Raw genomic sequence first — 20,519 nt, 5'->3', positions numbered from 1 at the left:
GAGGAACAACAACTGAGAAACTCAATTAACATATATAGAACTCTATAACCAAAAACTGCAAAATGCACATTCTTTGCAAGTGCTATAAAGCTTTATCAAAACTGACCATATGCTAGTGGCACCTGGCTGGCTCAGTCGGTAGAGCATGTGACTCTTGATCTCAGGGTTGTGAATTCAAGTCCCATGTTGGACATTGAGCTTACTTAAAAATAAATATAAATAAATACAACAGAAATTGATTAAGAAAAAATTTGACTATATGCAAGTCCATAAAGTATCAACAAACTTCCAAGATTTGAAATCAGAGTATATCCTCTGAATACAATGGACTAAACTAAAAAAAAAATCAATGACAAAGATATTAAAATATGTCCAAGTGATCTTAATATATATCCAAGTGTCTTGAAATAAATAATTTATGGGTCAAAAAAAATCACAGTGAAGGTGAGTGAAATGGGTGGAAGTGGTCAAAAGGTAGAAACTTCCAGTTATAAGATAAATAAGTCCTAGGGATGTGATGTACAGAATGGTGACCATGGTTAACAAATAGTGTATTATTGTATATTTGAAAGTTGCTAAGAAAATAGATGTTAAGTTTTCATCACAAGAAGAAAGAAAAAAATTGTAACTGTGTGGTGATGGATGTTAACTAAACTTATTTTGGTAATTATTTCATTATATAAATATGTATGTTTTACATATATATAGATGTATCATATATAAATATAAAATTATTATGCTGTATACCTAAAATTAATACAATGTTATATGTCAGTTATATCTCAAAAAATTAAAAAATAAGTCACAATGAAAATAAGAAAATATCCTGGGCGCCTGGGTGGCTCAGTTGGTTAAGCGACTGCCTTCGGCTCAGGTCATGATCCTGGAGTCCTGGGATCGAGTCCCACATCGGGCTCCCTGCTCAGCAGGGAGTTTGCTTCTCCCTCTGACCCTCTTCCCTCTGTGCTCTCTCTCATTCTCTCTCTTTCAAATAAATAAATAAAATCTTTTAAAAAAAAAAGAAAATAAGAAAATATCTTAAACTGAATAATAAAGATATATCACATCAAAACTTGGGGGATATAATAAGATGACCTGATGGATAAAGAGATACAGAAATGGATAAATGATAAAGCAAGTATAGAAAAATGTTAATGGTAGAATCTAGGTGATGAGTAAAATCTAGGCGTTCTCTATAAAATGCTCTCAACTGTGCTGTATGCTTAAAGTTGTTCATAATAAAATGTTGAAAAAAGACGTGAGATACAACTAAAGACGGGCTTGGGGGAAATTTGTAGTCATTAGTACACAGCTTAGAAAAGAAGGGCTGATAATCCTCTATCTCAAAAGGCTAGAAAAAAACAAATTAAACCTAAAGGAAGTATAAAGAAGAGAATGAAGAGGATAGCAGATATCTGTGAAAGAGAAAACAAATGTACAATAAAAAAAAATCAACAAAGACAGAAAGTTGGTTCTTTGAAAAGGCCAATTAAATTAATAAACTTCTAGGGGCACCTGGGTGGCTCAGTCAGTGAAGCCTCTGCCTTCGGCTCTAGTCGTGATCTCAGGGTCATTATCTCAGGGTCCCGGGATCGAGCCCCATGTTGGACTCTCTGCTCAGTGGAGAGTCTGCTTCTCCCTCTCCTTCTGCCCCTCCCCCACCTCATACTCTCTCGTGCTCTCAAATAAATAAAATCTTAAAAAAAATTAATAAACTTGTATTAAGACTGATCAAGAATAAGAGAAAATGTGGGGCGCCTGGGTGGCTCAGTCAGTTAAGCGCCTGCCTTCAGCTCAGGTCAAGATCCCAGGGTCCTGGGATGGAGCCCCAGGTCAGGCTCCCTGCTCAGCAGGGAGACTGCTTCTCCCTCTCCCTCTGCTGGCCCCCCCCATCCCATTTGTGCTCTCTCACTCTCAAATAAATAAATAAAATCTTAAAAAAAAGAAAAAGAGTAAGAGAAAATGCTAGCTCAATATCAGGAATGATGAAGAGGGAACTCACTACAAATCCTAAAACATGAAAAAGAAATGAGTATGTTATTATGAAGTTTATGCCAATAAATCTGAAAATTCAGATTCAACTGGTAAATCCTTAGAAAAATAATTTTCTATTCCACCCAGGAAGAAACAGAAAACCCAAATAATCCTAAATCTACTAAAAAGATGGCATACATATGCATAATTTAAAATACTATTATGTTTTGTAACTGCCCCTGGCCAATCTTGTTATTCAACAAATATCTATTTATATGCTATAGAAAGTGCTGGGTAGGGGCACCTGGGTGGCTCAGTCGATTAAGCGTCTGCCTTCGGCTCAGGTTATGATCCCAGGGTCCTGGGATGGAGCCCCATGTCAGGCTCCCTGCTCGGCGGGAAGCCTGCTTTTCCCTCTCCCACTCCCCCTGCTTGTGTTCCCTCTCTATGTCTCTCTAAATAAATAAATAAAATCTTAAAAAAAAAAGTGCTGGGTATACAACTGCAAACAAAATGTATATGATCTCTGCCCCTCATATTAGTTACAGTGTAATAGAAATAAGCAATCAAATAAATATGCCAATGAAAATATTACAAACTGTGATAAGTCCTTTGAAAGAAGAACAAAAAGATTATGAATAATAAAAGCAGGCCTCAGCGCCTGGGTGGCTCAGTCGATTAAGCGTCTGCCTTCGATTAAGCGTCTGCCTTCGATTAAGCGTCTGCCTTCGGCTCAGCTCATGATCCCAGGGTCCTGGGATCGAGCCCCGCATCGGGCTCCCTGCTCGGCGGGAAGCCTGCTTCTGCCTCTCCCACTCCCCCTGCTTGTGTTCCTGCTCTCCCTATCTCTCTGTCAAATAAAGAAATAAAATCTTTAAAAAAAATAAAAATAAAAAATAAAAGCAGGCCTCTCTGAGGAAGTGATATTTAATGGGAAGCCTTAAAAAAAAAGTGGGGGGGCAGGCGCCTGGGTGGCTCAGTCGTTAAGCATCTGCCTTCGGCTCAGGTCATGATCCCAGGGTCCTGGGATCGAGCCCCGCGTCGGGCTCCCTGCTCAGTGGGAAGCCTGCCTCTCCCTCCCCCACTCCCCCTGCTTGTGCTCCTGCTCTTGCTATCTCTCTCTCTGTCAAATAAATAAAATCTTTAAAAAATAAATAAATAAAATATTTAATTTATTTATTTGACAGAGAGAGAGAAACAGCAAGAGCTAGGAGCACAAGCAGGGGGAGTGGGGGAGGGAGAGGCAGGCTTCCCACTGAGCAGGGAGCCCGACGCGGGGCTCGATCCCAGGACCCTGGGATCATGACCTGAGCCGAAGGCAGATGCTTAACGACTGAGCCACCCAGGCGCCCCTAAATAAAATATTTTAAATAAATAAATAGATAAATTAAAAAACTGTAAAGAAGAGGATGACCAAAGAAGGGAGGATTTTGAGAAGTCCTTATAACAAGAAAGAAAAATGAGAATATGAGTAGAGATACAAGTAAATCTGAAATTAGGTGTTGGAAGGAAGAATTTCTGATGTGACAGTTTCTATTTTCTCAATGAAATAGGATACAAAGTTACAAATTCAAAGTGTGTCTAGAAGGGAGAGGGGCTAACTTAGGGAGGACTTTTGGTTTAAGGACAATGAAGAAACAATACAATTGTTGTTGTGAAAAATGAAAGGCCAAATAACCACCAATAACCAGAAAAGAAAAACAAAATAGGGGAAAGAACAAGAAAAGTTTCACAGCACAGACTGAGTTTGAGAAAGATCCTTAAAAGTGATGACCTGAAAAGATGAATGGAATTTCAACAGTCAGGGGAAGGGCATTCCAATAAGAAAATATAGCAGGGGAGGACAAGAGAGACAGTCTACTACCCCCTCAATTAACTGCTCTATTTTCTTCCTTGCCATCAATTTCTTAAAAGGGTACATACTGTGGGGGGATGGGTTAGTCTGGTGATGGGTATTAAAGAAGGAACGTGGGCGCCTGGGTGGCTCAGTCATTAAGCGTCTACCTTCAGCTCAGGTCATGATCCCAGGGTCCTGGGATCCAGCCCCGCATCATGCTCCCTGCTCAGCGGGAAGCCTCCTTCTCCCTCTCCCACCCCCCCTGCTTGTGTTCCCTCTCTTGCTATGTCTCTGTCAAATAAATAAATAAAATCTTTAAAAAAAATAAAAAAATAAAATAAAGAGGGCACGTTCTGCGTGGAGCACTGGGTATTATGCACAAACAATGAACCATGGAACACTACATTAAAAACTAATGATGTAATGTATGGTGATTAAAAAAAAGGGTAAGGGTACATACTGTTGACATTACTACTCCTTTACCATTTATTCCCTATTTAATCTCTTGCCATCTACTAAAGTCGTTTACCCCAAGACCCTCCCATTTAGTAACTCTGGGGCTTTGCCTCAGTTTTTTAACTCTTTCAGCTCTTTTCAACACTCTATGTTGCATCTTCCATCTTAAAATTATCTTTTCTTTGGTTTTCTTTCTCCTTCCATACGGATCACTTCCTGTCTCCTTTTTCCTCCTTCCTTCCATCTCAAGGTAGACATTTCCATAAGACACATTTCCCTTCTACTTATATCCTCTCTCACAATGATCTAATCTACTTGCACAACTTTAATTTCAATGCAACAAACATTTATTAAGCATACACTATATGCCAAGCACTGTTCTAAACTCTGAGAAAGTGGTTCTCAGCTCAGGTTTCATATCAGATTCACCTGGAGAGTATTAGCATGTAGACTGTTGAACTCTGTGACCAGAAACTGTAATTTAAGCAGTCTGGGACGGGTTTAGGAATGCATAGTTTTTTGAAGCTCCACAGATGACTCTGTTGCACAGCCAAATCTAAATACTGTTTTCCATTTTATATATGTCTTTAGTGTGACAGGCAAGATGCTTAATGATCTCACCTCTTTCTTACCCGCCCCTTCTTCCACGACACTCAACACCCTGTCTCCCTTACATTACGGTAATACTCAATGATTCAGAATCGCCTGAACATGCTAGATGTCTCCATCTGGTACTTCGCATATGTTGTCAACCTTACCATCACTAATGTTCCTGCTATATATATACTTATCTCTGTTGCTTGCCCGTTTTCTGTTCATTCTTTCAAAACCCAGTTCAAACAAATCTGAGACATTATTAACCCTTACAGATCTCAACAAGCCCACCATAACAATGATGAAAACTCTCGTACTGGCAATATTGTTAAGAACCTGGCACAATGGGGGCGCCTGGGTGGCTCAGTCATTAAGCATCTGCTTTCGGCTCAGGTCATGATCCCAGTGTCTTGGGATCGAGCCCCACATCGGGCTCCCTGCTCTGCGGGAAGCCTGCTTCTCCCTCTCCCTCTACCCCTACCCCTGTTTGTGCTCTCTCTCTCAAATAAATAAAATCTTTAAAAAAAAAAAAAAAAAAACCTGGCACAATGTTTGGTTAGACACTAATATACCCTATTGGTAAAAGGGACCCACTGAAGTAGTGCCATGAGATGATCAGTTTACCTTTTAGAAAGATTCCAATGACCATGTGGGGCTTATTATACTGACAGGTGAAAGAGATTGGAGAAGAGCTAAAATACTATTGCCATAATCCAAACAAGTAATAAAAGCAAATACGATGGCAGTAGCAATGGAAAGAAGGGAATGGATTCAAGAATTATTGGGGTGGGGTACCTGGGTGGCTCAGTTGGTTAAGCATCTACCTTCGGTTCAGGTCATGAACCCAGGGTCCTGGGATCGAGCCCCACAAGGAGCTCCCTGCTCAGCGGGGAGTCTGCTTCTCCCTCTCCCTCTGCCCCTCCACCCCACTCGTTCTTTCTCTCTAATAAATAAATTCTTAAAAAAATTATTGGGGTATAGCATCAATAAGCATACCTAATTAGGTATGAGGGGTGGAGGAGAGAGGAATCTCGCATAACACCCATATTTCTGGCTCAGAAGACCAGAGAAATGGCAGTGCTGTTAATTAAGGTAGATCAAAAGAGAGGATGCAGCCTAAGAGAAGAGGGCTACAGCCAGGAAGTTTTGCAGAAAATCAACAATTAAGTATCATGGGAAAACAGCCCAGTCTATTCAAGAACCTGAGAGGGAAGGGTTAGAAAGGTGAACTGGGAGAGAATGTTAATAAAACATAAGGAGTAGTTTCAAGAATGAGTGAAAAGTCAACACTGTCAAATTCTGCCCACAAGGAGGTCACCGGTGACTTTTCTAAGTGTAGTTTCAGAGAAGTGGTAGAAGCAGAAGCCAACAGCAATAGAGTAAGAAGCTGATGGAACTACAAGATGACAGTAACAGACTGTCAGAGCATTGGTGTATTACTGTTCTCTGCCAAAAATCACACAAAAATGATGATAAAATAATAAAAGAGGCATAAAGACATAAGAACAAAGAAAATTAAAGACAAGTCCCTAACAAATACAGATGTCAAAAAATTGCAGAAAACAGAAAGTGGATGGTCAAGAAATAACCGCCTCGAGACCAAAGAGCCTACAGTAGGGAAAGCCACTTAGAAACAAGCATGATTCCACTTTAGCACTCTGGAAAAACTCAGGAATTAGAATTGTCCAGTAGATCTCTCTTAGTGAGGGTGGAGACAGAGCTGAAAACCAGTCTATAGTTTGCTTTAAAGTATTGCACCAATGTTAACTACTTCATTTTAATAAATACAGGGTTGCTAGATAAAATACAGAATGTCCATTTAAATTTCGCATTTCAGGCAAACACAAATAATTTTTTACAAAAGTATGTCTAATGCAGTATTTGCAGTATTTAATTTTTTTATACAATTATTCACTGTTTATCTGAAATTCAAAATTAACCAGACATTGTGTATTTTTACTTGCTACATCTGACAACTCTAGATAAATGCTCTATGATTATGGAAAATATTAATGGTAGCAGAAGGTGAGTGAAGGATACACAGGAACTCTGTGCTGTCTTTGTAACTGTTCTGTAAATCTAAAATTATTTCAAAATGAAAAGCTAAAAAAAATGAAGCTTACAAAAGACTTTTAATGACATGAGAAAAATGCTCTTTTATGAAAAAAAGCAAATAAAAGAGCTGTGTATTCATCATGATATCATCCATGTATGTGGTTTTGTTTTTTTTCAAGATTTTATTTATTTATTTGATAGAGAGAGACACAGCAAGAGAGGGAACACAAGCAGAGTAAGTGGGAGAGGGAGAAGCAGACTTCCCATGGAGCAGGGAGCCCGACGCAGGGCTCAATCCCAGGACCCTGGGATCATGACCTGAGCCGAAGGCAGACGCTTAACAACTGAGCCACCCAGGCGCCCCATGTATGTGTTTTTTAATGAAATTTATCTTTATGGGGTAAAAATTACCAAAAAGAAACATTAAATATTAATAGCAATTATCACTGGAAAATCATATTCTGGATTGTTTCTATTTCTTCAGGCTTTTTGGATTTCCAACTTTTCTATAATAAGTATATACCTCATAATTTTAAAGTTTTAAGTAGTAAATGCAAACTTCACTTGTAAATTTATGTTCACAGGAAGAAAAAGAGGGGGAAAATGTATGCATTACACTAGAAGAATAAAAATAGGGGTGCCTGGGTGGCTCAGTCATTAAGTGTCTGCCTTCAGCTGAGATCATGATCCCAGGGTCCTGGGATTGAGCCCTGCATTGGGCTCCCTGCTCAGCGGGAAGCCTGCTTCTCCCTCTCCCACTCCCCCTGCTTGTGTTCCCTCTCTCACTATCTCTGTCATATAAATTTAAAAAAATAATAGAAGAATAAAAATAATAAACATCATCAAGTGGCCATCCTGAGCCCTACTTACCATATTCATAATTTCATTTCTACAATTAGCTAAGTTTATAGAACAAACTCTGGAGATTATAATACATACACAGACGCTCCTGTTTTCTGAATGGAAAGAGTGGGTGGGAAATAGAGTAAACTATTGCCATCAGAAAAAGAGTACCAAGTTGCCGATCTCATAATGACCTTCTCTGTCTACTCACTTCTGAGGCACCATGGCAACTGGGAACCTCAGAATATCAAGGAAGGAGCATTGAGAGTAAAGGGTTTGGAAAGCTGCTGGGGGAAGGGAGAAAGCTCAGGGAAGCTGAATAAGAAATGTGAAGAAAGCCAAAACATAAAAAAACTCTCACAGACCCATCTACAAGCAAAACCATAATATAAACTCAAAACTAGAGTCAGTTTTTCCTTATTTCCCATGCTAAAGCTTGGAGACAAATGAGCCAAAGATAGGAAGGAAAAATGAAATTTCTTGCCCTCTCAATAATGGTTATTCTCAACATCTCAATTATAACATTGACAGTATATGTGTCCTGTCATTAAAGCCTTTCAAATCTAAATTTCCAAGTTTTAGGCTAATATGCAAAAGACTTAAAAAGGTTTATCCGGTCAAAAAATTTTACCTCACAAGAGCACTCCTTCATAATAAATAATATATTACATAGTACAGCACATTTTACTTTCCCAAAAGCTTTGCAGATATTATTTAACTTCACCTCCGTTATTAGATTTAAACAAAATCACTTCAAACTCATGAGTTTAAAGAGAGAGACTAAAAAGGAAAGAGAATTTCTTTCCAGGTCAACTAAAAACAAACACAGCTGAAACTAAAAAGCTCTGTCCTTCATAGCTTTTGATCAAATCACACTGTATTTTATAATGTCCACTTTCATTTCGATTACAAAATTCATTAAAATATTAGTGCAACATTAAATTGTTTTGCTACAAGTGCTATAACTGTAAAAAATGTAGAATGGTAAATTATCCTTTATTTTTCCTTCCATTTCTCTCTATACCACTAAACTATTACCAGTAGCCATATACTTTCATGATTTGCTAAATTCCTTTTAAACAAATGGCTAGGCACTGTCACCCAAAAGAGGGGGGGTGGTAATATAATATTGGGAAATTTAAGAGACAGAATACACAATGTGTGGTCTTAGATTGGATATGAGTTTGGATGAACCAGCATTTTGGAGTCAACTGCAGAAACTGGAATACGATGGGTATAGTAAATGAGATGAAAATTTACTGAAACAGAAAATTGGGAATTCTTGACAACAAAAAAAAAGCACAGATTATAAAACAGTGTATACAGGATGATCTCATTTCAGCAGAAAGAAATGCATACATATATATGCATAGAAAAGGATCCAGATGGGGCGCCTGGGTGGCTCAGTCATTAAGCATCCGCCTTCAGCTCAGGTCATGATCTCAGGGTCCTGGGATTGAGCCCCACATCAGGCTCCCTGCTCGGCAGGGAGTCTGCTTTTCCCTCTCCCACTCCCCCTGCTTGTGTTCCCTCTCTCGCTGTCTCTTTCTCTGTGTCAAATAAATAAATAAAATCTTTAAAAAAAAAAGAGGATCCAGAAGACTATACAATGGTATTAGCAGGAGTAATTTCTGGGTGGGGGATATACAAAGCTTTATTTTTGCCTTCTTATATTTTGTTTCTAGGTTTTTGTTTTTTTTTTTTTACTGCTTCTTTAATAAAGCAGTATTTAGAAATATATTTTCTAATTTCAATATTTTCTGACTTCTTTTTTTAAGGATTTTATTTATTATATTCAGACAGAGAGAGAGAGAAAGAGAACCTGCGAGCAAGCAGAGGGAGGGGCAGAGGGAAAGGGAGAGAGAGAATCCCAAGCAGACTCTGCGCTGAGCACAGAACTGAACACGGCGGGGGGAGAGGGGGTGTGCCTGGGTGGCTCAGTCGTTGGGTGTCTGCCTTCAGTTCAGGTCATGATCCCGGGGTTCTGGGATCGAGTCCTGCATCGGGCTCCCTGCTTGGCAGGAAGCCTGCTTCTCCCTCTCCCACTCCTGCTACTTGTGTTCCTGCTCTCGCTGTCTCTGTCAAGTAAATAAACAAAATCTTTAAAAAAAAAAAAGAACTGAACACGGAGCTCGATCTCACAACCCTGATATAATGACCTCAACTGAAACCAGGAGTCAGAGGCTTAACTGCCTGAGCCACCCATGCGCCCCTGACTTCTCTATCTTTTTAATAAGGTTAACATTTAATCAGAGGAAAACCGCTCAAAGAGAACATAAGCATATCTATTACACCCAGGGTTCGTTTAGCGTTGCGGCTGACAGTATGGGCTCTGACTGGATCCAACAGACAGTTAGCTGTGTGACCCTGGGCATATTATTTAATCTGTGTTTCAGTTCCCCATCCATAAATCGTGGGTAATGACAGTACATTACTTACCTCATGAGGTTGTTGTAAAAATTAAGTATGGAACTCCACGTAAAGCACAGCGGACTGTCTAGCATATAGTAAAGCACTTGATGAACTTACCTATTATTACTATTATTCTAATTAGTCACTGAGAAAACAAGATTGCTAATTCTCACAGATAATGTGAAAAATAAGATAGGATGTAACAGCAATAGATCAGATTTATCTCTCACTATCCTTGTCCCCTAAATTTCTAAATTTCCTTCTTGACCCAATGGGAGCAAAAGCTGAAAGCCACTCACACATCCTCTCAGAATCTCACCTCGTTGCTATTTCCTCTGGATGAAGGTCCGTACAGCTCTATGATATGTTTTTAAATGCCAGTATAATTAAATGTATAGTGTTCTATTAGTTTCAAGTGTACAATATAGTGACTCAATAACTCTATTCATTATTCAGTGCTCATTACAGTTAAGTGTACTCTTAATTCCCTTCAGCTATTGCACCCATGCCCCACCCACCTCCCTCTTTGTGTTTTTTAAAAGTCTATGACCAGGGAGTGCCTGGGTGGCTCAGACAGTTAAGCATCCAACTCTTGATCTCAGCTCAGGTCTTGATCTCAGGGTCATGAGTTCAAGCCCTGCAATGGGCTCCACGCTAGGCATGAAGCCTACTTTAAAAAAAAGAAAAAAGAAAAAAAAAAAAGGTCTCTGACCAGGAGTGTGGTATCTAGGAGATGATCACCAACTGAGTATATTATCTGCTTGTATTCCATGACTGGTATCATTTGACAAACTTTATAGATTATTTCTAATTACAAAATAGCTTCAAAACTCTCTACTTGGATTCTTCTTAAGAGTCAAAAATAATTCATAGGTGGGGCACCTGGGTGGGTCAGTCGTTAAGCATCTGCCTTTGGCTCTGGTCATGATCCCAGGGTCCTGGGATCAAGCCCCACATCGGGCTCCCTGCTCAGAGGGAGATCTGCTTCTCCCTCTCCCACTCCCCCCTGCTTGTGTTCTCTCTCTCACTGTGTCTCTCTCTGTCAAATAAATAAAATCTTTAAAAAAATAAAAAATAATAAATAAAAATAAAAAGCCAAAGCACAGGTCTACAATGAGGCTTATATAGTCCCACCAAGCTATAACTACTTTCTTTTTTTTTTTGCTATAACTACTTTCTTAGGGCATTATTTTCAAATGTTTGGGTTGTAAAGCTTAGACTGATTGATTTTATTATCTCTATACCCAACATGGGGCTTGAACTCATGACCCCAAGCTCAAAGTTGCATGCTCTATTGACTAAGCCAGGCAGGTATCCCGGGTCATAAAGCTTAGAAAGTGATTTTCCTTCAGTGATGTTCAAAACATGTGATGCAAGTCATCTCCATCTCTGTAGCAGTCTATTTTCTATTCCTGCCTATCCATCATGCCCATTAGACTTCTCATTTAGCATAAAAAACCAAGCCCTAAACTTGAGAGGCCATTCTCATCCTATACTATGGCAGTCACATTACTTGGTTTTAGATGACCTCTAGTAAACACCTCTTAGGAGTGCATCTGCCCCTTTAATCTATATCCCCTGTAAAAGATTAGATTATTCATTCAGGAAGGTAATCCTAAACCAATCTCTAACTCTGGGTTCAAAGAGTGAAAAAAAGTATCTGAACCAGTATCTTCATTTTCATAGAGAGGAAAATGAGTCCGAAGAGGTAATTTCTCTGAATTCTCTGTGGTCACATACCTAATTGGTGGCAGATGCAAGAACAGAGATCTCTCTAATATCAAGTGAATCTGACTCAATTTAAATTAACCCCAAGGATACCATATCCACAAATGACTTAGAAATGGATCAGTGGAGGATGCCTGGGTGGCTCAGACGGTTAAGCGTCTGCCTTTGGCTCAGGTCATGATCCTGGGATCCTAGGATAGAGCCCCACATTGGGCTCCTTGCTCAGCAGGGAGTCAGCTTCTCCTTGTCCCTCTGCCTGCCTCTCCCCCTGCTTGTGCTCTCTAATAAAAAAATTTAAAAAGTCTTTAAAAAAAGAAAAAGAAATGGATCAGTGGAAAACACGTGTTCTATTTTGGAACATCCAGTAGCTGAGAAGCAGGTATGGACTCCTCCCCAGGGTGCTGATCACACTTCAATCCATTGCTCTTCCATGAGCTATGGGCATGAGTTTTCCAACTGTAGGGCTTGCAAAAAAATTCTCAGGCACTCATAACACTGAGCACACAGTCTCTGCAAGAAGAAACATCAACTTTGGGAACAACTTGGCAACTACAAGCTGCCTTGCAAATCATTGGCTGAGTTTGGCTGAGTTTCCTATAATGGTGTTTATGCCACTATTGCCAAACTCACAATTTCCTAATCCAACGAATGGATAGTCTGTTTCACATGGTCTCAAATTGGACAAATTTCTCAAGGTGCTATGTGGCTTTAAGGATTTAGATTTAACCCAGTCTTTCTCAACAGGGGCATTATGACATTTTGAGGACAATTCTTGGCTATGTGAGATTAGTACATTGAAGAAGGTTTAGAATCATTGGTCCTTTTTTTTTTAAATTTTATTTATTTAACAGAGATAGAGAGCACAAGTAGGCAGAGCGACAGGCAAAGGGAGAGGGAGAAGCAGGCCCCTGCGGAGCAGGGAGCCCAATGTGGGGCTCGATCCCAGAACCCTGGGATCATGACCTGAGCTGAAGGCAGCCGCTTAACCTATTGAGCCACCCAGGTGCCCCGGTCCTCTGTCCTTTAAATGCAAGGGTACAGTAATAGTCCCCCCTTATCTGTGGTCTCACATTCCAAAGTTTCAGTTACCCACAGTCAACTGCCGTTCAGAAGCAGATGATCCTTCTCCTGACACATCACGAGGTCAATAGTAGCCTAAAGCTACATCACAATGCCTACATCATTCACCTTGCTTTATTTCATCACGTAGGCATTTTGTCCTCCCACATCATCACAAGAAGGATGAGATTGATATATGATTTTGAGAGAGAGAAACCACATTCACGTAACTTTTATTACAGCATATTGTTGTAACTGTTCTATTTTATTATGCTATTACTGTTAATCTTTTACCGTGCTTAATTTATAAAATAAACTTTAACATAGGTACATATGTATAGGAAAAACTACAGTATATAGAGGGTTGAGTACTATCTGTGGTTTCAGGCATCCCCTGGGGGTCTTGGAATGTATCCCCTGCAGTCCCACCAATCACAACCCTCACACATTTACAAATGACCTCAAAGGGTAAGATATTACCACCAGTATTAGCCTTCAGGTCAACCATTAAGTGATCTATAAAGTTATAAAAAATATTTACATAAAGACTTGACCCCTAAAAAAGACTTGACCCCTCTTATCTGCCACTAAATACTGCCCTCTATTCATGTTTTTAGCCCAAAGATTAGATGAAATCTTTGTTCATCAACTCCTGAACACCAACTTTGTCTAAAGTAGCTAAATAATTAAGATATTTTTACTGTCAGGGAAGTAGAGTAGAAAAGTTACTGAAATGGAATCAGGGCACCTGACTTTGAATTCCAGTTTTCTGGTTATTCACCCTTAGACAAGTTACTTTCCCCTCGTTAGGCCTCAGTTCTCTCATCTGCTTAAATAAAAAGCATTAGGTTACATTATCTCTCAGGTTCATTGCAGTTCTAGGAATCTGTGACATAAAACATAATCAACTGGCTTAACTCTTTTCTTTTGACCTCCACATAGCTAAATGGGGGTGTCCATCGACACTTACTACCTCATCTTTCAGAAGTAAGGACCCAAAAGTCCCAGGAGAGTCACATTCAGCCAGAGCCGGTATGGGATTTTACTACACCATCTATATCTTGAGTATATAAAAAGGAGCTTAATTATTTTATGATCCATTAATAATAGAAGCACCAAGATAATAACGGCAATAGTCACTCTAACTAATGTTTATCTCTGCTAGACCTATCATCTCAACCCTGGCTGTACATTAGAATCACCTGGATAGTTAAAAAAAAAAAAAATGCCCCAGCTCCAAACCAAGCCAATATCAAATGAATCAGAATCTCATTTCTGGAGATAGATGGGGCTCATTTCTTAAGGTTCCACCAAGTGATTCTGATGTACAGTGAAAACCAAGAACCACTAATCTAGGATCTTTAATCCAAGAAATGCAAAGCAAATGACCAAAGATCAGTATATCACATACTGGTTGTATAATCAAACATCAATAAATAAGAATAATCCAGTGTTACTATTCACTGACAATCTCGGTTACATATAAAGAATTCCACTTCTAGAGAAAAAGGGAGGTCTATAACAACCCTTTGTTCCTGCCACAGGTTGTTATTGAGGACGAACCCTGCCAGAAATAGTATATGCCTTTCTGACATGAGAAAGCACTTCAAAGAACGATTACTATAAATTTGCCCAACCCTGTAAAAGTCCTATCAACCATTAAGATAGTTACAACATTAGTCAAAGTAGTACAGAAACCAAAATTCCTCAACCTCTCACTGACTAGATGTCACTAAAAGACCGAGTATGTAGAAAGAACAGAAAAAGCTGAGAGGAACATTTAGGAAAAGACAACCTTTGAAAATTGCACTTCATGCAAAGTACATTTATTCATCAAAGCTTCAAGTCCAGGGGCCCCTGGGTGGCTCAGTCGTTAAGTGTCCGCCTTCAGCTCAGGTCATGATCCCAGGGTCCTGGGATCCAGCCCCGCATCGGGCTCCCTGCTCGGCGGGAAGCCTGCTTCTCCCTCTCCCACTCCCCCTGCTTGTGTTCCTGCTCTCACTATCTCTTCTCTCTGTCAAATAGATAAATAAAAAAATCTTAAAAAAAAAAAAAAAGCTTCAAGTCCAGTGATGCAGGAAAAGGTGGCACAACCTGGGCTAAAATTATTCTTGTTCTTTCCAGAACAAAATCAGTGAAACCCATAGGTCATGTTAAATAAGTAAAACATTAAATTTCTGTCTTACCTTATGTGTAAGGCCAAGCCATCCTGTAGGCTGGAGATCCCCAAATCAGAGAGTGTATCTGAGCCAACAGAAGCTGGTGATAGAGAGCCCTCCTTCTCCTCCAGCAGATCCAGCTTCACCAGGTTGCTAATTTCATCCTCTGAGTTATCTTCAGACACAGAACCAATTATGAATCGGGAGTGCTGGTTCAGCTCCAGAGGTTTGGCCAAGGGGGATGGTTCATCCATTATTCCTTCAAAATGAGCTCTCAGAGCTATGAAGAAAATGAGTGAGAAAAGCAGGTTATGGATAACAACCTATATCAGAGGACAAACATAGATTACACCTAATATACTACAGCTGGCACTTGGAAGCAACATATAATTTGAGAACTAGTTTCTCTGGCTATCTGTTTCAGGGCCTCTGTTTTCTACAAGGGAGGAAAATCCAGATCATGATAACCATGCCTAAAAACTTAAAATTAGCTCCCTTTTCCTCAAAGAAATCTCTCTCAAAAAACTATAAGGCATTCCCAATCTCTTTATCAATTTGGTAATGTCTAAGAAATAATTATGATCAATGGAGAAACCTTTGCAGTAGGTGAAAACTGCTCATGCTATTGTGACTTCAGTTGTCAATACTAGGGAGCAATGCAGGAAAAGATTTGCGGAGCGTGGTGGTCGTTTCAAACTAGGTATTTAGAGTAAACTATACAACTGTCACCTCGTTCCAACTGTACACTGTGAGAGGCTGTGAATTTTACACATATTTTTGTATAAATATATACACATAAAATACATTGACACTGATATAGAGAGAGAGAGAGAAAAAGAATCTTGTCCTCATGAGTTTTTTCATTACATCTGTTAAAAATTCATCCAAAAATGTCTGCTCTTGGCTTTTTTTTTTAAGATTTTATTTATTTATTTAGAGAGAGATAGAATGAGAGAGAGAGAGAGAGAGAGGAGGGCCAGAGAGAGAAGCAGGTTCCTCGCTGAGCAGGGAGCCCGAAGCGGGACTCAATTCTGGGACTCCAGGATCATGACCTGAGCCGAAGGCAGTTGCTCAACCGACTGAGCCACCCAGGCGCCCCTTGTTAGGGATCTTTTTTTATTTTATTTTTTTAAAGATTTTATTTATTTATTTGAGAGAGAGAGAGAATGAGAGATAGAAAGCACGAGAGGGAAAGAGGGTCAGAGGGAGAAGCAGACTCCCTAATGAGCAGGGAGCCCGATGCGGGACTCAATCCCGGGACTCCAGGATCATGACCTGAGCCGAAGGCAGTCGCTTAACCAGCTGAGCCACCCAGGCGCCCACTAGGTTTCTTTAAAATAATTTTTAAATGTCTCCAAATTTTATTAAGATAATCACTTCCAGAAATCTAAAAGAAAACCAATCATTTAAAAAGAGAAAAAAGGAAGGAAGGAAAAAGGGAAAAGAAGGACAAAGTGAGGGAAAGAGGGAGGGAAAGTTCCAACACTTTGACCACTTTGAAGAACACCAAAAGGTACAGCAACAAAAAAGTCTACTTTCGCATTTCAGAGTAGTAAATAATCAAGTTTAAAAAAAAAAAGACCCGCTTCCCTCCCCACCCCCGCAGAAGTCCAAATTCCATCTCAACTAACACAGAAAATAATGGCTGCCTTCTTCACAGGAGAAATAAACAAGGCATTCAGGGGCATGGTCTAGTTTAGAGTCTGACTGAAATTAGATGACTACACAAAAAAATAAAATTCATGAGAAAAGAGCAATTCTCTGATTCCATGGGAAAAGAAGAAATGATTAACTAATATATGAGAGGCTCCATAAGGTCAACTTCAAAATTTTTCTTTCCTAGTTAAGAAGAACATGAAGGCAGCCTCCCCTGAAGTGTTGCAAAGATTGGAAGCAGCTCACTTGTCAGCAGCTAAAGAGCCTGTCAACCAACCAGCAATTCTACTGAATGGCATCCCCGGGCACAAGCCTGCAAAGCACCAGAAAAGAGAGGTCATGTATGGAAAATCACTGAGTAGATGTCCAGACACTCTAGAAACTACTCTACAGCCCGTCCCACTTCCACTGAATCTAGTCCTGAATTAAAGAGAAAGGGGGGTGGAATACTACCAGTCAGACCATTCACTTCAGGTTAGCCCCCCCCTAAATCTGCCTATGTTCTTTTTGTAGAAGGCAACTTTTCACATAAATGCCTACAGTTTAATATTTTAGCACATGAACATGAAATTTTTATCACACTGTAAACGTGAAAGAATATTATTTGTAACTGACCTCTTATAATTCTTACTGTCTGAGCAGATATCCACCTCCAAAAAGAACTAGAGAGAAAGAGAGAGATTTGAAGTGGTTTTATTTTTTAAGAAACCCAAATTTTAGCAATTCCTGTTTTGCTCAGCATAATACAAAACATAGTACTCAAAGTATCATTTTTCTGATCAAATCTATTGTTTAATTTGAAGCATAAAGTTCAGTTGTTTAACTATTGTTTATTCATATCTACAAACCAAAAGCATTACACAAAGACTTTGTTTTTTCCTGAGTATTAAACAATAATCCAAGCTTACCATTTCATGAGGTGCCTCTTCCAATTCTATACTTCGATGAACATATTCCAACCCTATGATAGCCAACATTTCATCAAAAAAGAGGCAGTGGGGAGAAGAGAACCACTAGATCCCTTGGAACTCAGACTCTGATTATATTTCCAAATGGTTATACCCACATATAAGGCTGGAAGCCAGGAAGGGGACGGATCTTGCATTAAATTAAACTAAAAACTAAATCTAAAGCCCTTTAGATCCCTAAAACTCTAAGGGATCAAGAAGTCTCTAGCTACTTCCCAAATCCTAGGTTTCCTTCCATGTCCAACAATTTATATGTCTCCAGGGTAAAAATTCTCAACTTTGGTTATGTAGAACAATCACCTATAGAGCTTATTTATTTTTAATTTGAGTATAGTTGACACATGATGTTACACTGGTTTCAGGCCTGTGGAGCTTTTTTGGGAGGGGGGAGGGGAATCAGGCAGTTTTATTTATGATGGCAACCAGAAGACGCCACGCTTAGGAGCGTGGGTGAGATAAGGACTGAGCCCATGCCTTCTGCTTCTCCTTGGGATTCCTGGGGGCAAACTTCTCTCCCAGTTTCTTCCACATTCCTTTATTTCCTTAAACTCTTTCAAGATGTCTGTGGACAGGATCAGCTTGTACTCTTCTGTGGACAGGCCAGTGAAGCTCATGTCTTTGGGGCAAGGGTCCTTGTGTTTGTAACAGTTTGAATGGAGCCATGCTAAACTCTCATACATCCGATCACAGGCCTCAGGCTCCAACCTTGAGTATTCTCTCCCTCCGGAAAGGCCTGTGCTATGCCTGGCCCGTTTGGTCTCCTCCACTGGCCATTCCTCACAGAGTTTTAGGAAACGCCAGCAAGGGCTGGCCTCCATTTTGGGCCACCCCATGGTGCTTTTTAAAAACGTGTCTAAACTCGGGCGCCTGGGTGGCTCAGTTGGTTAAGCGACTGCCTTCAGCTCAGGTCATGATCCTGAAGTTCCTGGATCGAGTCCTGAGTCGGGCTCCCGGCTCGGCAGAGAGTCTGCATCTCCCTCTGACCCTCCCCCCTTTCATGTGCTCTCTCTCTCATTCTCTCTCAAATAAATAATCTTAAAAAAAAAAAAGTGTCTAAACTCCACCCCAGATCTACCAAATCAGAATCACTGCTGGAGGCCCAGAGATCTGAATATTAAGTTTCACAGCTGACTGACACTGATATATCTCCAGGCTTGAGAACCACTGATATAGGGTGGAGAAGAAATCCAGAACTTCTAAGACCTCAAATGACAAGCAACAGCACTGGGGACAATGCAGGTATGTTAACTGAGGAAGCTGGATTTACCCAATTATGTAGTTTAAGCTGGTATTATTCCCTACAGTTGTGGTAGGGAAGAGGAGGTGAGAAGAGGAAGCTAAAAGGAAGTAGTTTGAATCAGATGCACCCAAAGGTGCAGTAGAGCTGGAGTCAAAACCTAGGACTCAAACTCAAATTCTGACTTTGCCAAGTATTGACAGTGCAAACTTGAACAAGTCACTTAACATCTCTGATTCTCGTCATCTGTAAAAATAAAAAGGTCATACACTACCTCAGGGGACTGCTGTGAAAACGGAGAGTGTATGGAAGTATTCTGTAAACTATGTACTAGACCAGTGTTTTTCAAACTATGGGTTACCACCAAGCAGAACAGTAAGAAATAAATTTAGAAGGTTACAACTAACATTTTTTTTAAAAAGATTTTATTTATTTATTTGACAGAGAGAGACACAGCGAGAGAGGGAACACAAGCAGGGGGAGTAGGAGAGGGAGAAGCAGGCTTCCTGCCAAGCAGGGAGCCCGATGCGGGGCTCGATCCCAGGACCCTGGGATCATGACCTGAGCCGAAGGCAGACACTTAACCATCTGAGCCACCCAGGAGCCCCTCACCAGAGCTTTTTAATCAGAACTGAAACTCTATACTCATTAAGCAAGCACTCCCTACTTCCCCTCTCCCAGCCCCTGGTGACCACCATTCTACATTCTTTTCCATGAATTTGACTTATTTTTTTTATTTTTATTTTTTAAGATTTTATTTATTTATTCGACAGAGAGACACAGCGAGAGCAGGAACACAAGCAGGGGGAGTGGGAGAGGGAGAAGCAGGCTTCCCGCCGAGCAGGGAGCCCAATGCGGGGCTCAATCCCAGGACCCCGGGATCATGACCCGAGCTGAAAGCAGATGCTTAACGACTGAGCCACCCAGGCGCCCGTATACAACCAACATTTTAAAAATGAAGGGGCACCTGGCTGGCTCAGTCGGTAGAGCATGCCACTCTTTTTTTTTTTTTTTAAGATTTTATTTATTTGCCAGAGAGAGACACAGCAAGAGAGGGAACACGAGCAGGGGTAGTGGGAGAGGGAGAAGCAGGCTTCCCGCTGAGCAGGGAGCCCGATGCAGGGCTCGATCCCAGGACCCGGGGATCACCACCTGAGCCGAAGGCAGACGCTTAACGACTGAGCCACCCAGGCGCCCCGAGCATGCCACCCTTGATGCTGGGGTTGAGAGTTCGAGCCTGGCGTTGAGCATAGTTTACTTTAAAAAAAAAAAAAGTCATTAAAAATGAAATAGAACAGAACACCTGGGTGGCTCAGTTGGTTAAGCGTCTGCCTTCGGCTCGTGATCCTGCTTCTCTCCCCCCACCCCCCACTGCTGGTGATCTCTCCCTCTCTTTCTCTGACAAATAAATAAATAAATAAACAAAATCTTAAAAAATGAAATAGAACAGAAGATGTTAGGAATAAGCATACTTTATAAGGACGAATATTGTTTTGTGAATTTTTTTATCAGTTATATGTACGTCAAAAAAAGTCTTAGAG

The 20,519-nt window shown here is 40.3% G+C and overlaps 1 protein-coding gene and 1 pseudogene across 11 annotated transcripts in view; both read right to left on the bottom strand.

Moving 5' to 3' along the window:
* The window catches only part of ACACA (acetyl-CoA carboxylase alpha), a 280,816-nt gene that overhangs the window by 210,675 nt on the left and 49,622 nt on the right, over positions 1–20,519 (bottom strand). For 9 of the 11 annotated variants that reach the window (XM_027626351.2, XM_027626358.2, XM_027626350.2 and 6 more), the window contains 2 exons: positions 17,389–17,435; positions 15,145–15,397 (listed from right to left, as the gene is read on the bottom strand). In XM_027626351.2, the coding sequence (XP_027482152.1) occupies positions 15,145–15,397; positions 17,389–17,435 (300 nt within the window). Of the gene's footprint in view, positions 1–15,144; positions 15,398–17,019; positions 17,208–17,388; positions 17,436–20,519 lie in introns of those variants that run through there. The other 2 variants (XM_027626361.2, XM_027626360.2) reach the window with 2 other exon arrangements.
* LOC113939780 lies at positions 18,180–18,559 on the bottom strand (annotated as a pseudogene).

This window comes from Zalophus californianus, chromosome 16, assembly GCF_009762305.2.
Source record: "Zalophus californianus isolate mZalCal1 chromosome 16, mZalCal1.pri.v2, whole genome shotgun sequence".
Lineage (NCBI taxonomy): Eukaryota > Metazoa > Chordata > Mammalia > Carnivora > Otariidae > Zalophus > Zalophus californianus.
Note: the sequence above shows the minus strand (reverse complement) of the source record. Positions and strands in the feature narration are given on the sequence as shown.